General features: G+C 37.3%; 1 protein-coding gene across 2 annotated transcripts in view; it reads left to right on the forward strand.

The window, feature by feature from the left end:
- The window catches only part of pcsk6 (proprotein convertase subtilisin/kexin type 6), a 66,601-nt gene extending 42,013 nt beyond the window's left edge, over nucleotides 1–24,588 (forward strand). For both annotated transcript variants that reach the window (XM_039651168.2, XM_089129702.1), the window contains exons 13-21: nucleotides 1,465–1,601; nucleotides 3,913–4,095; nucleotides 6,158–6,260; nucleotides 6,570–6,766; nucleotides 10,309–10,396; nucleotides 12,778–12,881; nucleotides 14,584–14,713; nucleotides 19,158–19,270; nucleotides 21,507–24,588. In XM_039651168.2, coding sequence (XP_039507102.2) covers nucleotides 1,465–1,601; nucleotides 3,913–4,095; nucleotides 6,158–6,260; nucleotides 6,570–6,766; nucleotides 10,309–10,396; nucleotides 12,778–12,881; nucleotides 14,584–14,713; nucleotides 19,158–19,270; nucleotides 21,507–21,607 — 1,156 coding nt within the window. In that variant the 3' untranslated portion in view covers nucleotides 21,608–24,588. The remainder of the gene's footprint in view (nucleotides 1–1,464; nucleotides 1,602–3,912; nucleotides 4,096–6,157; nucleotides 6,261–6,569; nucleotides 6,767–10,308; nucleotides 10,397–12,777; nucleotides 12,882–14,583; nucleotides 14,714–19,157; nucleotides 19,271–21,506) is intronic.
- The last annotated feature ends 40 nt before the right edge of the window (nucleotides 24,589–24,628 follow it).

A 24,628-nucleotide genomic window follows, 5' to 3' on the forward strand; every position in this document is an offset into this window, starting at 1 on the left:
ATTAGCTATCAATGTATTACCCTGTGAACCATATAACTCTTTGGTTACTGTTTAATTTATTGAAGGTTACAGCATTAATTGCTGTTCCTACGTAATAAACGTACATAAAAATGAATTTGTACATATTGTGGAATGAATGTTTTTATTATGCTTTACACTTCAGGCTGAAAAGTTTGGATGTTATTTATTTATTTAAGGGAAATAGTTAGCAGTCTATGAATCATACATTGTAATGCAAGGGAAATGCATAAAAAAATATAAATTCTCTTTTAATTTCCCTAATGTTGTTCCAATTCGATATAAATTCTCTATATGAAACGTGACAAGATATTTTGAGATATTTCAGTTTTTTTCTCCATAAAAGTCAATGAAATCCAGTGTTGTTTGGTTCCAAACATTTCTTCAAAATATCCTCTGTGCTCCGCAGAAGAAATTAAGTCATACAGGTTTGGAACAACATGAGGGTGAATAAATGATGACAGAATTTATATTTTTGGGTGGAGTATCCCTGCAATGTCAACCACAGACCACAGACTCTGACTTGTCCCTCAGTTGGTAAAGACAAACAGGAAAATGTATTTACAGTAATACACCTACGATGTAACATAATCTGTCTGACCTGAGCAAAGTTTATAGCACTACGTCGCACCAGCTGCTCCGAGCTCACACAAACAGAGCCAAAGCATCCATCTGCTCGATCACCATGATGCAGTGATGTGACGTCGACTCGTGCTTCACAGGTGCGAGCACAAATCAGGCTCATGGACTAGTTCCCAGTCAACTCTGCTGCACGGCGCCAGCATGTGATTGTGATTTTGTTTTAGATGACGAGGAGCACATTTGTTTTTGATCTTTTTGCACACTTCTGAGGAGTGATGTAATTGACTGAACTATGAATGGTATTTCTTCAGAGGTTGAGGTTTAAATTGATCGAACATGCTCAGTCTAACTGTTTTTTGTTATCCTTTTTTAAAATTATTTTTATTGCGTTAACCACAAACATTAATGTGATACTGAGAGCCAGTTAATTGGAATGGATACCTAAAATAAAAAAGTTACCATAAAGGTTAATAATTCTGATTGGTCAGTGTGCGCATTCAGAAAACCATTCATAAAGTGGTTCTGCTTCTCAATTCTTGCAAAAACTACTGCAAAATGTTAAGTTAATTAAAGTTTATTTAAAAACTACTATCACTTTACAATAAGGTTCCATTTTTTTGTTAATTCAACTAACATGAACTAACAATGGAGAAATTGATTTAAACAACAGTTAATTTAAAAACAATAGATTGTTGCAATTATTTAGTATACATTTTCGAGGATGTTCAGACTTCATCCTCTGAAGGATCAAAACTAGAAATGATGTGCAGTTACCAGTGATGCAGAAATAAGAGATGACTTTCCTTATTTTCATTATCCTCTTCTTTCTAAAACATTCACCACTCTGTTTTTTCTGCCTTTCAGATTGTTTGATAACTCCAACGAGGGCTTTAGGAACTGGGAGTTCATGACGGTGCATTGCTGGGGGGAAAGAGCGGAGGGCACGTGGACCCTGGAGATAACCGACTCGCCCTCTCAGCTGCGTAACCCAGAGGTGTTGGGTAAGGAATGAATGGAGGAATAAAGTTCAGACTGAAAATGCTTCCAGTGCAGAACAACCAGTGTGGTGCAATGCCAATCATATCCAGTCTAGACATAGTGTAACATGACTCTTTTCCCAAATTCTGAGCCTAATTCTAATGTTGTGTTTGCTCAAATATGAAGCTGAACTGCTTCTGTACTAGTTTGCTTTCACACTGTGTTATGTTGTTTCGTATCATTAATTGTATCATAAATAGCCGTAATTGTAGTTTTACATTTTACGTCATGTTTCGCAAAAAAACATTGGCTATGTTCTTAAAACCTTACTCGGTTACTAACGTAACCTCGGTTCTCTCTAGAAGAGAGAACGAGTACTACGTAATATCTTACGCTAGGGGAAAATCTCTTTTCCACAAGATATTGAAGCCAAAAAATTATCCTTAATCTTGATTTAATGTAAAACACGTTGCGGCAGACATAGGCAAGGCGGCTTAGCGTGCCTATTGGCTGTCCTATCGAGCCTATCGAGAGAGGCCCTTTGGTGACGGTTCAATGGCGCCCATTGCGTCACACTCCTGGCGTGGCCTAGCTCTTTTAATGTAGCTCGATGGGCTGGTATCACTGTTTTTTCATCACCGAAGCGAACCAGAGCGTGTAGCAGGCACGGCAAGATACGCAGTACTCATTCCCTCTTCTAGAGAGAACTGAGGTTACATTAGTAACCAAGTACGTTCTCTTACGAGAGGTTTTCTCGTACTAAGTAATATCTTACGCTAGGGGAACACTATGTAAAACGCCGTGCCACATGAATTCAACACCAAAGTCCCAAAGGGCAATTGCCTGGGGCTCATATAGTGCATAAACACCATGGACTCACAGAGAGTCTGAGAAGAGAGTAGAGCTGTGAAACGATTAATCACGATTAATCGCATCCAAAATGAAAGTTTATTATGTAAACGTTTATTATGTATTATGTAAACACATTTTGGATGCGATTAATCGTTTCACAGCCCTAGAAGAGAGGCTAGAAGCGTCATTCCCAATAACTTAGCAACCAAATAGGCCAATCACTGTAACAGTGTCACACACAGTCAGGGTGAAGAGAGAGTTCGGCCTGGACTGAGTAACAGTATGGGTATTATTTTGCCCTTCGGTCAGTGAGCGGTGCTCAAGCGAATGTAGTACTCTGTGCCGAAGACAAGACAATACTTGATTTTAACCGACAGTTGGTTAGCCGGCAAAGCGGGAACTTCTAGGTTATAAAACCTTACAAACGTAGACGGGGAGGCCCAGCCTGCCGCCATACAGATATGCTGCAGGGTAATACCGCTAGACCAAGCCCACGATAAGGCCATGCTTCTGGTGGAGTGCACTCTAACACCTAAAGGGCACTTAAGTTCCTTTGTCGTGTATGCCAGTGCTATGGCATCAACTATCCATCTGGATAGGCTCTTTTTCGAAGCGGCTAGACCCTTATCGCGACCGCTGAACGAAACAAAGAGCTGCTCAATCTGTCTGAAAACAAATGAGCGAGATACATAGGCTCTCAAAGGCTGCGAAATGAAGGCCAGTGGCTTCAGGTGAAATGGCTCGTCCTGAAGAAGTGTCTTTTTTTTTTTGACGGCGTGTCTTCTCACTCTGGATCCAGCGATGCGTGAGCTTCGCTGAAGAGATGAAAAATCAGTGATATCAGCTTATCCAGCTATATTCATAAGGATAGGCCATGCCCGCTTCGGCGGAAGTGTGATGCAATGGGCGCGAAGCGCCCCCCATTGGACTGTCACCAATGGGCCTCTCTCAATAGGCTGCTGCAGTTGCCGCAAGGACAGCCAATAGGCACGCTAAGCCGCCTTGCACATGTCTGCAATGCTGCCGCAACACGTTTTACATTAAATCAAAATTAAGGATACTTTTTTGGCTTCAATATCTCGTGGAAAAGAGATTTTCCCCTAGCGTAAGATATTACGCAATACGAGAGAACCTCTCGTAAGAAAACTACTTTGCTGTTTCAATGGGCAGCTGACATCTTAGGCAGCATCCTAATGAAATTGTAAACTCATAAGCCGTACCAGACTTTTGTCCATGATTTTATTTGTGTGTGTGCGCTTATTTGGAATTGTTTGCATTCTTGTATACTTGCCTCAAGTATGTTTCAGATTTAAATGAATGACATTTTTTGCTTAATTCAAACTTTCTTTTGAGACCTGCTACCGATTAAAGTTGTTCTTTCCTCTGTTTCTTGTCAGGATTAATGTGATTCATTGTAATGCGTAACAGAACTTTCTTCGTCTGACTCCTTTTCTTCATCTCTTGCTCTTTCTTCTGTCTCAGGTAAGCTGAAGGAGTGGACACTAATCCTTCACGGCTCGTCTGAACACCCCTACCAAACCCAGGGTTCCCACCACTCTCGCTCCAGGATTCTGGAAATTCCTACAGCAGGCAAGGAGCTGAAAACCCCAGATTCTGTGCCAGGAGCTCCTGAGCATGAAGAGGAGGAAGAGGAGGAATATAATGGTACTCTCACTAATACCTAGACAAGTTAAAAAAGTATTTGTAATCGTATGCTCGCCAAGGCTGCATTTATTTGATCAAAAATACAGTAAAAATGGTGAAATAACAAGCTGTTTTTTTGTATCAATAACTCCAGTCTTTAGTGTCACATAATACTTCAGAAATCCTTCTAATTAGTGATGTCTGGTTCGTGAACAAATCGTTCACCAAATCAGACAGAATCGTTCTAAACCGTTCGCATCTTGAGTCAGCACTGATCCAGAAGTTACTAAAGTTTCTCACTTTCGGATGTGTCTGACAGTCAAAATAAATCAATATCCCGGATTATACGTTACTTCAGTTGCTCTAACTGTACTCTGACTAAGACATGCTGTGCTGAAAGAACTAAGGAGCTCGAGCTGCTGATACTGAGCATGCATGTACAAACAAACAGTACACACACTGCTACAGCACTTCTCGAGTCAAGAGGTGTATTTGACTTGAAGCGGGCCTGCACGGACTGATTGGTGTATGACATCAAAGTACAGCCGAGAGCTATTAGAGAGCAGACGGCTTTCTGTATGCTTGCGAATTGCTCTCATGTACTTTGATGTCTTACACCAATCGGGCTGAGCAGGGCTTCTTCAAGTCGAACACACCTAAGAGTAGGTTGCAACAGTTTTCGAATCAACAGTATGCTGAACCGAGAACATCAAGACATATCAAGAACGATGAGCTGGTGATACTGAGCAAGTGTGACAGCACTGTCTGAACCGAACTGTTTCATTCGCACAACTGATGCTGTGCTGATACTGTGACATAAATTGGGTGAAATGCAAGTTTATTTATTTATTTAAAAAAATGTACTGGAATATGCATAGTAACTGGCTATATTAAACAACATATTTATTAAAACATGCAACAACTGTTCAGTCAAAATAAGTAAGTTAATTTGACTTTTGGCTGTTGTGTATGCAGGTTATATATTACATTTTTATGACCTGGATAATGGTTTCTGTAAAAAGCGGATGAAGTCTAGTTTATTCACTTTATTTCTTTTAGATGTAAAACGTCCACGTTTGCACATCAGTGCCGGTATTGAGTGCATTCGTTGCAAAACTTAAATGTAAGAAACTTGATGATGATGATTATTATAATTTTTTACTGAAGTTGTGGTTACAAATTACTTTATTTGAATGTGTTTGAGGGTATTTTCATCCGTCGGTATGATGGAATTCACGCTATTATGTCATTGTGTGAATGACGTCATTCTGGGGATGTAAAAGAACTGGTGAACCGGTTTATTAAAACAAAATGTCCAAAAGAACCAGTTCGGTAAAGAACGAGACTTCGCATCACTAATTCTAATATGCTGATTTGCTGCTATGGAAATATTTCTTCTTATTATTAGGGCTTTCAAACGATTAATCACGATTAATCGCATCCAAAATAAAAGTTTGTGTTTACATAATACATGTGGGTGGGTGCACTGTGTATAATTATTTTATATACATAAATACACACACATGCTTGTGTATATTTAAGAAATATTTTCATGTATATACTGTATATAGATTTATATATAATTTATATTATATATAAATAATATTTTTTTCTTAAATATACATGCATGTGTGTGTATTTATATATATATATATATATATATATATATATATGTACTCAATAATTATACACAGTGCTCCCACATATATTATGTAAACACAAACTTTTATTTTGGATGCGATTAATCGTTTGACAGCCCTAATTATTATCAATGTTGAAATCAGTTGTGCTACATAATATGTCTGTGGAAACAGTGAAAAATCTTTTCAAGGTGAAAAAAAGTTCAAAAGAACATCATTTATTTGAAATAGAATTCTGTTATAACATTATAAATATATTTGCTGTCACTTTTGATCAATTTAATGCATCCATGTTAAATTAAAGTATTAATTCAAAAGAACTTACTGATCACAAACTTTTGGACGGTAGTGTATATATAATGGACTGAAAAGAAGTTGAATGTTAATAATAAAAATAAAAATAAAAGTTACATGAAATATATTTGTTTGTCATTATATTTCAGGTCCGTGTCATCATGAATGTGGAGATCAGGGCTGCGATGGGCCGGACGCTGATCATTGCCTCAACTGCATTCACTTCAGTCTGCGCAGCCTCAAAACTGGCAGGTAAAGCTGTCGTCTAGACTCTAGAATGAGGACAATTATATTTAAAACGTTTCAGTTGTTATAGATAGTTGTGGGCAGAATGTCCAAATGAGTCCAAATGTCCAAAGTCATGGTATATAAGTATTTTTTTTTTTTAATTATGTTTCCCACTTAAAATATCACGGTATTATAGTATAAATGTACATAAGCAAAATAGTCAACTATATATAGAGAATATATATTATAGTACCGTAGTTACCGTCAAATATCCCCATTGTCAAATATATAAATAGATTTATGCTTCACTTAATGTTCTCTTGTCCACCTTAGGACATGTGTTAGTCACTGTCCACTAGGCTACTTTGAGGACGAAGACGCCCGTAGATGTCGTCGCTGTAACAGAGGCTGTGAGAAATGTGTTGGTCGTGGACCGAATGAGTGCAGATCTTGCCGGAGAGGTCTTTATTTCTACTCAAAGGAGAGTGCCTGTGTTGAAACTTGTCCCAATGGTTGCTTCAATGACGAGGGTGAGTCCAACAAAGATGCATGTTTAAGACATTGCATGTTTATTGAGCTGAACTTTCTGAATTACCATATGTGTCCAATAAATTAGACGTAGGATTTGCTTTAAAAATCTTTTTTATTCAGATATTGCTAGTAAATTTCACAAATAAATACAAAGAAATTATAAAACATTGAATTTGATAAAACAAGTGAAAAGTAGAAAGACCTAAATAGACAGAAAGACTCCAATAATCCTTTAATGTAAAACCAACAAGAATGCCAGAGGTCTATCAATATAAGAAAATGCCTGTAAAAGTGTAGAAATAAACTTTGGGGTTTTTTTTTATCAAGGAGAAATATTTACATTTTTGCATTTTATTTTTATTTTTTTACATTAACGAGGTCATTTTCCATTTATTTCCATTTATTGATTTAACTGGTGCTGTTAAACTAAAGCGACTTACAAATGAGAAACGTCATAAGGCATTTGTCATAGAAGAGGCAACAAATAATACATACTAAATGTTAGACAGAGACCTGGAGAGGCCTACAACCCACAGTCTCTTGCATACACTGTGTAATTTGGTGGAGGATTGGTGATGATCTGATTCTTTAGTAAGGCTAGAATCGGGCAGATATATCTTTGGGAAGGATGCATAACTCAAGCCATGTACAAGATTATACTGAAAGAAAAGTTGTGTGTATATATATTCTTCGTGGCATAGATTTAACAAGGTGCTGGGAGCATTCCTCAGAGATTTTGGTCCATAATAACATGATCGCATCTTGCAGTTGCTGCAGATTTGCCGGCTGCATATCCATGTTGTGAATCTCCCATTCCACCACATCCCAAAGATTGAGATCTCATGGCTGTGGAGGCCATTTTAGTACAGTGAACTCATTGTCATGTTCAAGAAACCAGTTTGAGATGATTTGAGCTTTGTGACATCGTGTGCTATCCTGCTGAAAGTAGCCATCAGAAGATGGGTACTCTGAAAGGATCAACATGGCCAGTAACTATAGCATACTCAAGATCCTGCGTGTGGAGTTTAAATGATGCTCAATTGGTACTAAATTGGTGTGCCAAGAAAATATCACCCACACCATTACACCACCACCACCAGCCTGAACCGTTGATACAATGAAGGATGTTGTTTACACCAAATTCTCATCCTGCCATCTAAATGTCTCGGCAGAAATCAAGACTTATCAGGGCAGGCAATGTTTTTCCAATCTTCTATTGTCAATTGCCTGTTTAAGGCTCAACGTGCTGTGCGTACAGAGAAGCTCTTCTGCAGATCTCTGTTGTAATGAGTGCTTTTTTAAGCTACTGTTGCATTTTATATTTAATTCATACAGTGAAGACTGAGCCATGTTTTATTTTTTACTTTTAATTTTCCAATTTCTGTTGTTAAATAAACCTAATCTAGGCCTATCTGAAACCCTAAACCATCTGGTTTACACTGACGTTAAAATGACACTTACTTTTTATGGAGCTAATTCTACAGTTAAACACAGCTGTTCACTTTCAGAAGTTGTGGGGATGCTTTCTTCTCACAAAAAGAATGTGAAACGTGTATGTTGGTTATATCAATTTCAGTTTTTAAATATAATTTGAATTTATTTTACAAATGCATTATCGTATCGCATATCGAATATCTTTTTATGTAATGAGTTATCACAATCATATTTTTTCTTTGTGCATCCCTAACATTGTGCATCCCTAATATATATATATATCAAAGAACATCTGGAGCATGCTAATGGTTTGGAACAACATGAGGGTGAATAAATAGTGTCCAAATTTTTATTTATTATCAACTTCCTTTAAAATACTGCCTATATAATCCCAGAACAGAGCATGTTTGCATCATTCAGCACTGAAGCGTGGCGGCCCATGGGCACAGAGCAAAAAAATAGTGTCGTTTACATCTGTCTGACTAATTTTGCCGGCCCATGGGCACAGAGCAAAACAATTGTGTCGTTTACATCTGTCTGACTAATTTTGCATTTGCATGTGGGGTGTTCTGGGTTTATTGTCCCTTGTTGTTTCCATCTTGTTGATAACAGATGCTGGGATAGAGATATGCTCTAGTTATCTCCACAAATCAGCTTGTTGATTGAACGTCTTTCACAGTCCGCCTGTGATGTGTACGAGGATGATAAAAGCCAGCAAAGACTTGGTTTATCACTGTTTGGGCATGCTGTCCTCAGCTGTTGAACACATGCAGAGCCGTGCATGTGAAACAGATGTAGATGATGGAATATGTGTTTAGTGGCAACTTGAATGGATGAAATTTGCACATACCCAAGTATGAATTGCATCCAGATGCATCTAGATATTTCACTCACTGGTAATCAGTGAAAATTAAAAGCAATATAAAAACTATTAATTCACATCTTTAAGCGAATTGTCTTTAAGGCTACTTTGGGAATTGAATGCTAGTGCGCTAGCACTGGCGTACCTCAAAAATCATGGGGGACCAGTGGTCACATCATGCTCAAGTATTTTGGATATAAAATTACATTTTTTATCTTAGATACTTTTCTCTTTTCCTTGTGCTAAAATATCTTCTGTTCGCCATTCAAGATTTCTAGAATCCAAATTAATCCAAAATTAAACCAAAATAATGCTGGAATGCGATTTGCACAAAATCCACAAATGTTTGCATTTTTTTGTCAAATTTTGTGTAAAAGCATCTTTTTTAGTCTATTCAAATGATGAATAAAGAAAGAGATGTTTCACAGATATTGCTTGTAATCCATGCATCACTCATGTAATGTGAGCTGAGCATTGCATTGTGGGAAACCATACCAGGTGCAATCTGGTATACTGCACATTTTAACACAAATATGGTAGAGTGACTCAGAAATATGGGACGCATATCAAATGAGAAACGTCATAGTGCACACAGACAAAACATTTTCGGAAAGAATGAACCGTGAAGACTGCAGCAATATTGGAGGTATAAAGTGTATGTGAAGAGTTCAGATGCAAAAGCCTCTAAATGCCATTTGAAATTTTCTTCTTTAATGATGATTTTTGTCAAACTTGTATATTTAAGTTCAGTAATTTCACTTAAATAACAATTAATAGGTAATTATCATTGCCTTTTAATTTTTTTTATAAAAACGGACAAAAACTTTACAGTTACGCAGAATATAATATGATAAATAATTAATTGATGAGGTTTCAATACAAAATATAACCTAGGCTATAATTTTACCCCAAAATCCAACATATCTGGCAAAATAATACCAGAAAATCCACATTTCAATGCCTGGAATCCAGTTGTTTCTCTTTTCTGTTGCTTTCTGTAGCCTTCTTATATATTGTACAGTCTATTTGTACATTCAATCTCAAAGCTCTATCCCATTTTAGATGTGTTTTTCGCGGCATTAAAGCCGAACATCAACGCTGCCACTCTTTTTGCCACTCAGTTGGTGCAACCGCAGTGATTATTCCTGCTTACTGTCATGTGCATGACATCTATAGTGTAAGTAGTACGCTAGTATGTCTGTCTTTGATTGTCTATGTGATCTTCCTGTCACTTTTCCTTTCCAGGCCAGAGACGTTGCCTGAAGTGTCATGAGAACTGTTTGAAATGCTTGAGAGATGCAGACAGATGCACTTCCTGTAAGGATGGCTTCAGGTAATACAAATAAAAATCATGTTCACTGCAAAAAAAAGAGAAAAAATCGAGGAGCATGTTCAGGTAATCATCCAATCAGCACAAGAAGAAGCTTAAATATGAAAGCTTAAATATGTTCACTTAAATATGAAAATGGTTTCAAACCTATGGAAGCTTGTTTCCGCCACAGACTGAAAAATAAAAAAGTAAGAAATAAAGTCGCAATTGCGAGGTATAAAGTCGCAATTCTGAGAAATAAAGTTGCAATTGTGAGAAAAAAAAAGACAGATTTGCGACATTTTATCTCACAATTCTGACTTTTTTTCTCACAATTGCAAGTTTACGTCTCGCAATTCTGACTTTATTTCTCAGAATTGCGAGATATAAAGTCAGAATTGTGTGATATAAAGTCACAAATGTGTGTTATACAGTCAGAATTGAGAGATATAAAGTATATCTGAGGGGGAATAAAGTTTATATATTATTATATGCGAGTTTATATATCACAATTCTGAGAAAAGATGTTAGAATTTTGACATATAAAGTCGCAATTATGTGTTATAAAGTCAGAATTGCGAGATGTAAACTCACAATTGTGAGAAAAAAAATCGCTGTCTTTTCTGTCTTTTTCTAACAATTGTGACTTTATTTCTCAGAATTGCGACTTTATTTCTCAGAATTACGACTTTACGTATATCTCGCAATTGCGACTTTATTTCTCACAATTGACTTCATATCGCAATTGTGAGATAAAAAGTCTCAATTATTTATTTATTTATTTATTTTATTCGGTAGTGGAAACAAGCTTCCTTGTATGAATTCTCTCTTCTGCTGTACACAAAAGAAGATATTTTGAAGAATGTCACAGTTGATGGACCCCCACTGACTTCCATAGTATTTTTTTCCTACTATGGAAGTCAATGGGGTCCATCAGCTGTTTGGTTACTGACATTCTTCAAAATATCTTCTTTTGTGTTCAGCAGAAGAAAGAGTATAATACAGACTTGAAACAACTTGAGGGTGAGTAATTTATGACAGAATTTTCATTTTTAAGTGAACTATTCCTTTAATTGCAGTTTAAATAAAAGCAAATGTTTGCAACTACTAAACATTTAAAAGACTCTTGTAACCTATAAACTTTCACTCAAAGAACTCTGACCTCTCTTTGCACAATATAAGTTTTGAATTGTCATGACGTTCTTACTGGTGCAGATGAAATAGCGTAAGAAGTGAGACTTTGAGGTTTTGTGTCAGTTTAGGACATCTAGAATGCATCTGGACATCTTTACGTATGCAGTCTTTACTGTGGTTTAGTCGAGCCGTACTGAGACAGACCGGGCTTTAGTTCTTGAAAGGCAGTCTGGTCTTGTGAAGGGTAAAACGCTGCATGCTGTACGCCGTGACCTCTTTACAGCATTTAATCTGTCAGGGTTATATATTGTGATGTGCTGTGTTTTGAAGCGTGGATAGAGACCGAATGCCTGGAGCCTTTTAGATTCATATTCTCTGCGTCATACTTGCTCGAATGATTATTGAAACGGTTCTCTTCCCCTGTCATTTTCAACCACTGCATGACCCACTGACAGTTCTCTAACAAAACAGTTTTTTGAGCCAAGCGTGAAGAAGATTGCTGAGTTGTTTTTCAGCCACACAGTAAGCCTGGTCTCAGATTAAGATTAACTAGCATCTCTGATTTGTTTGAAAGTATAATTTACTTCGACATCAGTTTTAGTCTTTGCCATATTTAGAGCACTAAAAGTTTAAAGGGGACTTTTAGACTACATCTACATGTTTGGAGCTAGAGCTGTCACAATTATACAATTTATCGGGAGATTAATTGTTAAACAAAGCAACAATTGTTAAACAAAGCAACAATTAACATTTGACTATTTGACTGCATGTTGGACATAGTGTGAAATAATGTATTATTTTCTTTAAGGTTAGTAAAATAATGCACGTTAAAGTGACAAGTATTAAAATATTTTATTTATATATATATATATACAGTATATATACACACACACACACACACACACACATATATATATATATATATATATATATATATATATATATATATACAAATATACTATTCTAAATATGAAAATACGTTATTATTTATTTATATAATATAATGGAAAGTCCACTGGTTTAATAATAATAATAATAATAATAATATTTATTATTATTATTAGCTATACAATTTTACAAAATAACAAATATATACTTTGTTTTTCTCTTGGTGTGAATAGTCTGAAGTTGCATAAACAAGTGTTGATATGTAAATGGGGTCATCACATGTTAATGTTTTGATATAACTGTTTTGCTTTCCATGATGTAACCACTTGCAATGAATTGTGAAATGAATTTAATCTTTCCTCCACTTTTTTTCCTGATTAAAGTCTGGCAGGAATGACCTGCGTTCCTGAGTGTGCCAATGGAACTTATTTTAACTTGGAAGAAATGAAGTGCAGCCCTTGCCACATCTCCTGCTCCACATGCACAGGTCATTTTCTATTCTATTCTATTCTATTCTATTCTATTCTATTCTATTCTATTCCAATGTGCTGTACTTGCTGTAAATATCTCAGCCACAAGTAATTTTTCATTCATTATATTCAGAAAAAACACATAATTTTATACAACAAACAATAAACAAACATTCCTATTAGTATCTTAAGGGTTAATACAGATTAAAATGACCCAATTTTCAAGCTTTTTTCTTCTCTGGTCTTCAAGGTCCACCATCCTGATTAGTTCATCTCCAACCCTGAACTAAAACACATCAGAACAAACTAATTAAGATCTTCAGGATTATTCGTAAATTACAAATGGGTAAACAGCCACAGAGGGCCTTGAGGGCTAGAGTTTAGAAACCTTGATATACATCAATATATCATTGTGAGTCTTATTCAGAATCACTGCGTTCACTCACAGGACTTTGCATATGCAGAGCTGACTCAAATATAACTTATAGAATATGAAATGAACTGAATGCAGATGTAGAGGAATGAGATCGGATGTCTTGCCTAACTTGCTTACCACTGGAGCAGAATCAATTCGCTGTGAGAAACGCAAGAGTTTGTCTTGTTTTCAGGACAGCGGGAGTGAAAGAGCCCCTGCCAGTCCAGTATCACTATTGCTGCTCAGCCATTGAACTTAATTAACTTAGTTAATTATACCAGCCCACCAGAGACGTCTGATAAGCCGTGAGTTGTTTGCTCTCCAAGTTCGGTGAAATGTGGAGAGCTGATGTTGTAGACACAGCGTGGCAGAGGGAAGTAAATTGACAGATTAACCCATGTGTGTGTGTGTGTGTGTTAGAGTGTGTGCGTGTTTGTACCTCATTTAACATAGCCATGGACTCCATTTCAAACCCTATATTGAGCTGCCTAAGCATTTTAAGACATAAAGTAGCATGACATGCATTTGTGGATATGTGACGTCAATCCCTCAATGCACTGCAACATATTCCATCTAAATTGGTAGACTGAGCAGGAGACTTGTTTACATCATTCAATAGTCGTTGGGAAAGAAGTCTCTTATGCTGCATTTATTTGATCAAAAATAAAAACAGTAATATTGTGAAATCTTATTACAATTTAAAATGATCAATTATCATGATTCATGAATGAATTATCATTGTTGAAAACAGCTGTGCTGCTTCATTTTTTTTTTTTGATGAATAGAAAGTTTAAAATAACAGAATTTATTTGAATTTTGTAACATTATAAATGCCTTTACTGTCATTAAAACGTTTTGATCAGTTTTATGCAAACTTGAGGAATTAATGTATACATTTCTTTCAAATAAAAGAAAGTCAAACTGACCCCAAACTTTTCAATGCTAGCATATGTGCTTTTCATTATCGTGTGCAAGCATCTTTAAAAGATTGGCCAACAGAAGAAAGTCTCTTGTAGTCTTGCTTTTATCCTAGAGATGAGCTGGCAAGAAAGCAGACAAGAAAGTCACCTTTGTTGACTGATCTTGATGTGCAGCGAATCATCTGTCATCTTCAGCTGAACCCGGTACATTGTGTCAAGCCAATGTTGTTGTGATGATTAATGCTAACATTGTTAACATCAGCCTCTGTCACCAGCCCTCCCAAATACGCCTCAAGCAAAGACCCCAATGAAATACAAAATTAAATAACGGAAAACCGATTCCAGACCACCAGCGTGGAGCTAATAGTGTGTTTGTGTTTGCAGGGCCGGGACTGGAGGAGTGCATTCAGTGTGCGCCTGACTTCTTACAGCAGGAGTGGCGGTGCGTTCGGACATGTTCTCCCGGGCACTACAGGAGCGAGGCAGCGGGATTCTCACAGAGGATGTGCCGCAAGTGAGTCGTGCACACAATGAGGACTGTACTGTTGAAAGTTGCGCATTCAAACCGACACAAAAGCCGCCTTTCCATGCACATGACATTGGTACACCACTGCTGGAATTCGCTCCTTAGTGGCAGGCGTAATTATGATCTTACAAGACAACAAGTCTTAGCGTATCTAGCCTAGTATTTCCATGCGGTTGTATTATTCTGCATTTTACAGTAACATTAATAATTGTTATAAAATATTTATCTTCCAAACATTCACCATGGTGGAATGAATAAATGAATGCAAACAATAAACATCTATGCACATAGGACAAATGACCTCCAATAATGTTATGGAATTGTTTCTGATAAGGTTTAACGAAGTAGCAAAAGGCTTTTTTTTTTACCATGAAAAAGGTCTGCAAAGTTCCAAAGCACAAATATTCTCTATATGTAAGCGCTGTTTCTGAACGCCCTGAAACGTCAGTTTTCTTCCGGGAACGTACATGTCACAAATATTCGTCATTTAAATAAATCCCGCCTAAGGTATAACTGAGCCCGTCTAACGGAAAGCCTTGGCACTTCCTATTAGCCCCATTGTGTATCATCTTAGTTGCAGTTCCATTAGAATTCCACTGGAGGTGATCGCGAGCGAGTGCAGAATGAATGAGAGTCTATGGGGCTAAACGGCTAAATGTGTCTCTTTCACCTGCTTGTCGTTAAATCAACATAGATTTTATTGTTGATTCCGCAAGTTCAATATAGATTATAGGCCAAAAGTCGAATGAACGAGTACTTATGTCCTTTCGATGTCTTACAGGTTAGGCCATTGTTGGCCGAAACACGCTAGCATTCTGCTATTGTGTGACGTCGTCACAGTTTTGAACGGATTTTACTTAAAAATGCAATTTTCAGCTGAGTGTATTGTCGTTGCCCTCCCTTTTGAATGCAACTTTCAAATTACTTGACAAAAAATTACATCCTGAGAAAAGTGGATTTCTGGGGGTGAAACCCCATTGACTCCCATTCATTCTGCACTCGACCGCGAGCGCCCCCGCATGGACAGAGACGTGTTACTGCAGCCAGTCCAGAAACCGGAAGTAACAAGCCAGTGCCAATTCTCTTCAATTAGACATTCTCTGGGTATAAGCAGAATAAAGGGGCGTGGCCTGGTTGAGTTGCATTAATAGTGTGTGGTAACTCGCGGACATGGTAATTTCTTAAACACGCTTGAAGCAGTTGACCCATCAGAGCACATTGTGCTTTCAGAAGGAGGGGCTGCATAGAGACCCGAGCTAAACAGGGTGCGTTTCCCGTACAACGACGTAGTTCGCTGATTCACTACCATAGTACGATGCATCATTGGAAAAATCAACTAGCTAGTCACGACTGTTTCCCAAAACCCACTGTTGCAAAGTATCGTTCAACCACGTTGGTTTCGCACGTGGTGGAGTAATAACTACTTTTAATGAAACTGTTTGAGATCCAATTAACGCTTTGTTTTATATAAATTACAGACATGTCATCTGAGGACTATTTCTAATTGTTCTCAGTTGTTTTGCTTTATTACCAGACTCAATATTTGGCTCGTTCTTACATAGTGGAACACGTTCGCACATGCGCACTCTTCAAACACGTTACTTCAAATCTTTTGACAAACTAAAAGACGTAAATTCCATTTGTATGTATTCTAAATAAAAGACGCCGGTTGTACTGAATGCCAGCTTGCTTATTTTGCTCAAGATAAGGATTTATTACCTCAAATGTCATGAAATATAGAAACGATGCCTCTAACCACAGGTCGAGAGCTGTCGTTCAAACCACACAACTTTGCGATGCTGTTTGCGAATGTTCAGCGCAGTCTCATCCCAAGACGTCATATAACTGACGTTTTGGGATGTCTTTTGACCATACGTCAACATCCGCCGTTTTAGGGTACCCTTTAACGTCGGTTAGATGACGTTATCGGATCCTACCCCAGACCTAAACCTACCCCTAAACCTGCGCCGTCACCTAACTGACGTTAAAGGTAAAGCGTCAGTTGTATGACGTCCCAGGATCGTAATGTAACTGACGTTAAAGGGTACCCTAAAACGGCGGATGTTTACGTATGGTCAAAAGACAACCCAAGTTATATGACGTCTTGGGATGAGACTGTGTTAGAATGTTTGTTGGAATAATGGTTTCGGGAAACCCCGACTCGTTGAACTATGCTGATAATGATGAAACTTGCGAACATAGTTGGCTAACGATGCTTTCGGGAAACGCACCTCAGAGCGTTTCTGACAGATTGGGAAAAGAGGTGCTGCAACAATGTCAGATATGAGAAACATTGTGTTTTTTGAACATACAAGCATGAAAACCTATTCTAGTAGACCCCAAAAATGAAATCTAGTCTTTGAAAAAGAGCATAATAAGCTCCTTTAAATAATTCTCACCTCGCGCACACTGATTTAATTGGAAATACTGGTGCCATGACAGCACCTTTATACCATATACCGTAGGTAGAGGAATTTGCCCCCGTGTCCGATGTTCAGTAAAGCTTGACGGACAATTTAGTGGATGGCAACAAGGCTTCTCAGTGCGACGATTTGTTTGGCTACTTGAGATGTCACTCGCCATTTGGGTTCTTGGGTTATGAATATGCATTTTTATACACTTATACAAGTGACAACCAGAGCACACCTTTATGATGCTTCAAAATGATAATGCATTTGATTAAACATTTTTCTTAAGATATATTTGATTAAAGATGTTTAATAAAGGTTACATTAAAGTTATTTTCCTCATAAAATATACAGAGTTATTTTTTTTAGTTTATCCGTGCTTTATTTTTTATCTCCATACCAGTGATCAATAAGCTATCTGTTTTGCAGATAAAATCAGAGAGAACCAGCACTGATCTTTCAAGTATGGGTGAGATTTACAACTCCATCACAGCATTTTAGATTCCTGTAATGTGCAGCATAAGGGAGGTGGGAGAGGATAGCCGCCTCTGCACTGCACAATTTATAAATCAACAGTCTTTTGCTTTATGAACGCTGTCTAAAGCAAATAGAGGCTTTTATGAAGGTCATGGATGGTGATTGCAGTAGAGACAGGTTCTTCTCTGAGTACGGTTGATGTTCACTGGAGGCAAATAGATCAGACAGCCGTAAAGCAGAGGTAAAGCATGGCCCTGAGGTAACCAATCTACAGTGGAAGACATCCTGTTTGAAGTCATATACCAGCAAATGACAGTTTGTACATATAGTACATACTGTATTAGTGCCCAGAGGTCACATACAGAGAGCCAAGGACGTTTTTACAGCTGTTCTTCAACACTTCAACTGTTATGAATGGCCTTGGAGCTGTTGTCATTTTTTACGCCAATCAGAGCTTGTATATTTCATAATGATAATTTATCCACCTTCAAATCACAATGGGCCTGGGCTTTATAAAATCTGTTTATTGTGTTATAACTGTTTTTGAGAGTGGCACACATGCTTTACTTGATGATTTGTCATTGGAAAGAGTGGAAGAACTTGTTTTGTAATGTACACGCTAGTTATTCATTTTGTGTGAAAACTTTTTTCTGTACACATTCACTACCGTTCAAATGCTTGAGGTCATTAGAGTATTTTTTATATTTATATCAAAGATGCAAAGTGACAGCAAAGACATTTATAATGTTACAAGATCCTTTCTGTTTCAAATAAATGCTGTTCTTTTGAGCTTTCTATTCATTAAAGGAATCCTGAAAAGATTTATCACACTTTATAAAAAATTAAGAGAACATTTAACCCACAAAGGATTACTCCACATTTATTCACTCATTTATATAAAAAAAAATTCATATCTTTTTGGAATGACATGATGGTGAGTAGCTGAAATGCTGACAGAATTTTCATTTTTGGGTGAACTTTCCTGTATTGCATATAAACTTAAGTTAATAATGCTATAGAGATGAAGAATACAGCGATGTATGTCAGATATCTAGCATCAGCCTGACTCTCAGTGTGTGTGTGAGTGAGGTGTGCACTTAATGAGCATTAATTCTTATTCACAGTGAACACTTTGAGCTGTCAGAAGCACATCAGGGTACGTGACCTCTTTCACCAGTGGATGTAGAGCACTGAGGTGTTTATATGGGGCAAGCACTGAGTTCGCGTTTATGGGGCTGAAATCGTAACTTTCCTCTTCCAAAGATCCAATATCACAGTTTGACTCATATTAACTAAAGTAACTAATACAAAAACATATTAAAACGCCACTTTATGATTCAAGGCATTCACTCTTTTTACGGCCGTCACTCTCTGGCATCGATGCATCAGACCTGGTCGGCCGCATACCTTCATACATATTCATGTGATGATGCTCCTGTTCTGGTCGTCTGGCTTCCCTCGTATTTTCCGGAAATCTGTCATTTTCATTTATCTTTTTAGACATGAAAAGAGGAAACTCATGTTGAAGTTTTTCTGTCCATCTTCAGGTGTGAGGAGAACTGTTTGAGCTGTCAGGGTCCTGGAACGAGCTGCACGCAATGCAAGGACGGATACACCCTCATCAGTCGGATGTGCATCATGAACGCCACCTGTAACAACGGTACGCACCTTTGAACAGCCGTCGCTGTCGTTAATGTTTGTTGTACTCCGGTTTTCTTCACATGTTGACACAGACCCCTATTTATCGAAATAAATCCAATTATATATATATTTTTTTTTAATATAAAATAATGTTTATTCATTTGTTAAAGGGACTCTGTGTAAGATTTACTCCCATCTAGTGGTGAAATTGTATTTTGCATTGAAACAAATTGTGCTCTCCAGCACCTTGCTTTTGCAAATGCGTGTTGCATCTACGGTAGCCGTTATGTACCAAAAAGCTTTGACAGGATGTCTTCTAATAGCTTTGTCGAACAGGTTTGTAATTTCAATCAAACTGCAACTTAACACAGCGAACAAACAAATGTTACAGTATGAATTACTGACTGTAAAAAACATGAACTATTGTAATTAGTATTTATGCCTTATTTATTCGCCACATTAGCCACACAGAACTAAATTACCGTTAGGTTTCACAAAAGAAAGAGGACACACTTCTTCAGTCATGTCTGTTTCTGTTTATTTTCTTTCTAAATGTGATATAAATATGTCCTGTAACTAAGTTACTGTATTGACTCCCAGTAGGCTACAGATATTTTCAGTCAGAGAAAAATAGGAAGCTCCCGAAAAGAAAGTTGCTTTATTTTATGGTAGTCGGGTATAAAGAGACGAGACGTAGGCTATCTGATAGATAAAATAAAAACATGATTGTTGTGATTGCCTTTATGATTGGTCTGATTTCTTCAAACCTTCACCATGTATTTTTTTACTATGCGCAAACAATGCAAGAACAATCACATGCTCTATTAAAATGTATTGTTATTGAATTTCTAGGTTACAGAAAGTAAACTAACAAACCTTGTTTTTAGTGCTTTCTCTACTTTACTCAAATGCTGATAACGTTATTCATCAAATAGACTGTTTAACTTTTCACTATAAATGTTCTACTGTCTATATTATAAAATACACAACCAAGCAAAGAAAAAATATTGACCCAGGTATATAAAGATGATAAATTCTTCGTTTACGAGGATAAGTCAGATAATTGGCAGAGGTATTTGTATACCACTGAGGACATATTTATGAATAAAAATATTGATTTTAGATAACAAATTACATAAAACGTTACACACAGTTCCTTTTAAAGTAAAGCTAATAATCTAACATGATCTTCTGGTCATACCGGTACTGTTATTTCTTTGTTCATTCATACACAGCATCATACTGGTAATTCACTGGTAATGTTACTTCTCACACCGGGAAATTGCCAGAACTGATTTACCAGTATTTTTGATAGGGTTTAGATCTCTTAAAAGACTTTGTGTGAAAGGGGCCATTGTGATTGATTCACTGAATAAAACCAGTTCATAAAAGTCATTTGTTTATGAATCAGGCTAATAATGATTAATTTAATATGTAATTATTATTATTTACATCAAAACCATCAACCTTAAACCTATATAATATATAATCAGATTTCCATTTTTTGTTGGTAATTTTACCCTTTACGTTTTTTGAGAAGCTTTTTGTTATTATAATCACATCAAGTTATTGAGAAGTTTTTATGGGGATTTCAGAATTCAGATCTTCTCACACAGTTTGTTGCACAACTATAAAAGCTGACAGTTAGAGAGCAAAGAAAAGAGGGACACTATCGGATTTCAGGAAAGAGTGACGTACGGAGAAAAGATAAAAGGGACGAGGGTCATGCGTGATTGAAAGGCTGGATAAAACGAGGATTTGTTGTAAACGGCGGTTGTGTGAGTGGAGGCAGAGATTTGGCAGGGCAGCAACAATGCTTTCACCAGGAGCTGCTGCCTCTCATTCCTCTGGAACGTTCTTTCTGTCCAAACTTACATAACATGACCATCAGCTCACCCTGAGAGGAGAAAGAGGACAGCAGACGCTCCACTGGTGTCAGCGGCATTGATTCGGACAATGGTGATCCAGGGCACGGCATATGAGCTGCATCCCATTTGAGGAAAATAAGAGACACTTTGAAGAAAATAGAGTAAACTCTTCATTTCTTTATACCATAGTTGCCATTTGAGATTGAAGTGACGGGTGTCAACTGATTACACACAAAATGACTATTAAATGCTGCTGTATTTTGAGTTTATATATATATATGCGCAGTGTGAGTGTAGTCAAAATCATCTTGTTGAAGCTATCTATTGTCTCACATGCAAACTCTAAACAGACGTCAATGAGTAAAGTCTGAACTTTCTCTTTCCCAGCGGATGAAGTGTTCTGCGAGATGGTCAAGTCAAACCGATTATGTGAGAAGAAGCTCTTCCGTCAGTTCTGCTGCCGGACGTGTTTGATGACCGCCGGATGACAGCAAGAAAAGAGGCCGTAGGACTGACCTCCTCTGTCTTTGGTTGTATTATCTAATGTACATTTTAACCTAGCTATACTGTGATTATTAATGACAGAAGTAATACTCCTCATTTCAAGAAGCTCCGTTAGGGTGCTATTTGATTTAATCAAGATCTATTTTTAAAATTGTCTGTTTTTTAAACATGCAGTACATGTATAAATTGCTTCTTTTTTATTCAAAGACATCGCTCTGAATTATGAAATAATTGTACATGGGAGAAGCCATCTCATAACTGATTGTGCGATTTCGAGGCAGAACCATTCCGGTGGTGTATGTCATAAAACATTTTGAGTGATATAGCAATGTTATGTTAAGAGAGATATTAAGCTTTCAAGGATCATCAAGCATAATGACACTGTACATTTTAAACTATGTATCTAATGATATTTGAACTATTTGAAGGTGGTATCAGTGCTCTGAAATATAAACTTTTCCTTGATGAAAATGTGTGGCCGAGTTTCTCTTTTCCCACATTGAGGACGGAGGATGCATGTGCTGGTGGTCCGTGTTTAAACACTAATGATCATGTGTTTGTTTAGATTTCCAGTGTCTGTCCATGTTCTGATATCAGACCTCATAAATATTTAGACTGGACGCAACTGTTTGCAGTGCATCATTAACCCGTGATGCTTTGACTGCAGCGTCCTGAAAGGCAATTGATGAACAAACACACACTGATCCTTGAAATGAAGGTTTACAGCTGCTCTTAATAATGACAGCACACAGACAGTGACACATGTTCCTCGTGTTAGTGAACTCTTCAAGCTTCAGTGAATCTCTTTAATGATTCGGGAGTCAGTTCGTGTGAAAACACCACACACAGGACTGATAACCAGGATGTAAAGCAGTCCACTGAAGGCAAGTTTGTAGAGCACCCAAGTGCAGTTTATTGACTGTGATCAAACATAAAGCCATGGCATAAACAAAAAATAAACATGACAGGACTCACCCACAGAGGTTACATCCGTCACGTCACGTCACGTCTTTATCATGTGATTCCCTGTTAGTCATGATCCTGCCATGTGTTCCCTTGTCTGGTGTGTCATGTTGTCATTGGTTCATTGGTTGAGGTGTCCCTTGTCTAGTCATTAGTCCTTGTGTATTTTAGCCCTCATGTTTGCCATGTGTCTTGGTCATGCCATGCCTTTGTTTTTGATCATCATGTATAGGAAATAAAGCTGCATTTTGGGTTCTCATCTTAACTTTCCTTCAGTGGACTTCATGACATTGCACAGAAACACAGTTAACTACATGCTGCTTTATGATGATCATTATTGTTCATCATTGCATTACATTATTGCATAATTTAAAGATGAAATGTGTGCATTCAATTGAATTTTGGTAACACTTTACAGGATTGCATTAGTTAAAGGAGTAGTTCACTTTAAAAAAAAAAAACTTTTGCTGATAATTTACTCACCCCCATGTCATCCCAGATGTCCATGTCTTTCTTTCTTCAGTTGAAAAGAAATTTCAGGTTTTTGATGAAAACATTCTAGTATTTTTCTCCATATAATGGACTTCAATGGGAACCAAACGGTTCAAGGTCCAAAAGACAGTTTCAGTGCAAACTGCAAACTGTTCAAATGGGCTTTAAACGATTCCAGACGATGAATAAGGGTCTTATCAAGCGAAACGATCGCTTATTTAAAAAATAAATAATAAAGTTTAAGTTTTATAAGCTCAATGGTCGCTTTGCTCTGTTCTGTGATGCGCATTCGTGACTCTCCTGTTCGAACTCGTTCATCAAAATGAACAAATCTTTTTTTCCGAGTCAATTCGTTCATTTAGTTGATTGTATCAAACAAATGACACGAAAAAGTTGTTCATTTTGTTCAATAGTTCAATAAACTTAAGCACGGCCTGCCCTACGTCGCAGTTATGGTTTACCCTGCAGGATTAGTCACATTGTCCAGCAGCTGTTGATTCAATTGTTCTGATATGTGATCATCTGATAATTTACTGACTTTTTACATTAAAAAACATCTGCTGAGCTAACTTTATCAAAGTGTTTTTCTTAAAATAATGAACATCTATAAAAACAAAATGAACCTCCCCATCTGCGCAGAATATCAGATATAGTATGATGCTGTAGATGATTTAGAAATGAAACTGTTTCAGCAGAGGAATGAACTAAAATGTTCATTACACCATCTGTGGTTTTCTTTTACTCCCTCCCTGACCGATAATATGCTTCAGTGAGGAACAAAAGAAACTGGTTTAGACTGACGGGACTGTGCTGCGCTCTGGTGGCCTCGTGAGGGATTTTGTGTTCATTTGTGTGACGGTGATCAGTAAGGGTTTTTTATTTTTTACATTGTAACAAAAATTTAGCTGACTTAAAAAGAAAAGTCGAACATTACTTCACAAATAATACATATTTTTTAAACGGTTACAGGCATTTGGACAGCAGTGAGACAGGAACAGAGTTGTCATGATGGGAAAAAACAAAAGGAGGCAACCATAAGAAGTATGTAGGCTACATATCCCATTGGAAGCAGTACCTCCTCCAGACGCAAATACTGCTCCCTCAAACCAAGACGCTACACAAGGCTTGCTCGCCCCGCAAGACGCAAAAGCGAGAGGAGGGATGGAAGCGTCACTAATCGCAGCCCACAAGACGAAGCTGCGTGAGAGACGCCAACTGGAGATATGACTTGGCAAATTCTTCTAATGAGAAAATTAATTCTGTTTTAGGTGAGGTTTCACTCCCTTAAACCAGTTGTTGTGGCCTTGTGGGACAGAATTTGACCAGACCAATTAAGTCATCGGTTTGGTTTTTCTTTGGATGATCAGGCTAGAATACAAACAGTTTTTATCATCCTTAGATGGAGGCGATTTCCCAAGGGATTTGTGATTCAATTTGTCTGTGATTTAAGTAAATACGAGATGTTTTATACTGATTATGTGGTGTAATAAAATATACAAAAAAAAAAAAATTCATTTCCTGGGTCTTCATGACATATTTCAAAGCCTTCA

Source organism: Pimephales promelas, chromosome 1 (assembly GCF_988280905.1).
Source record: "Pimephales promelas chromosome 1, fPimPro1.hap1.1, whole genome shotgun sequence".
Lineage (NCBI taxonomy): Eukaryota > Metazoa > Chordata > Actinopteri > Cypriniformes > Leuciscidae > Pimephales > Pimephales promelas.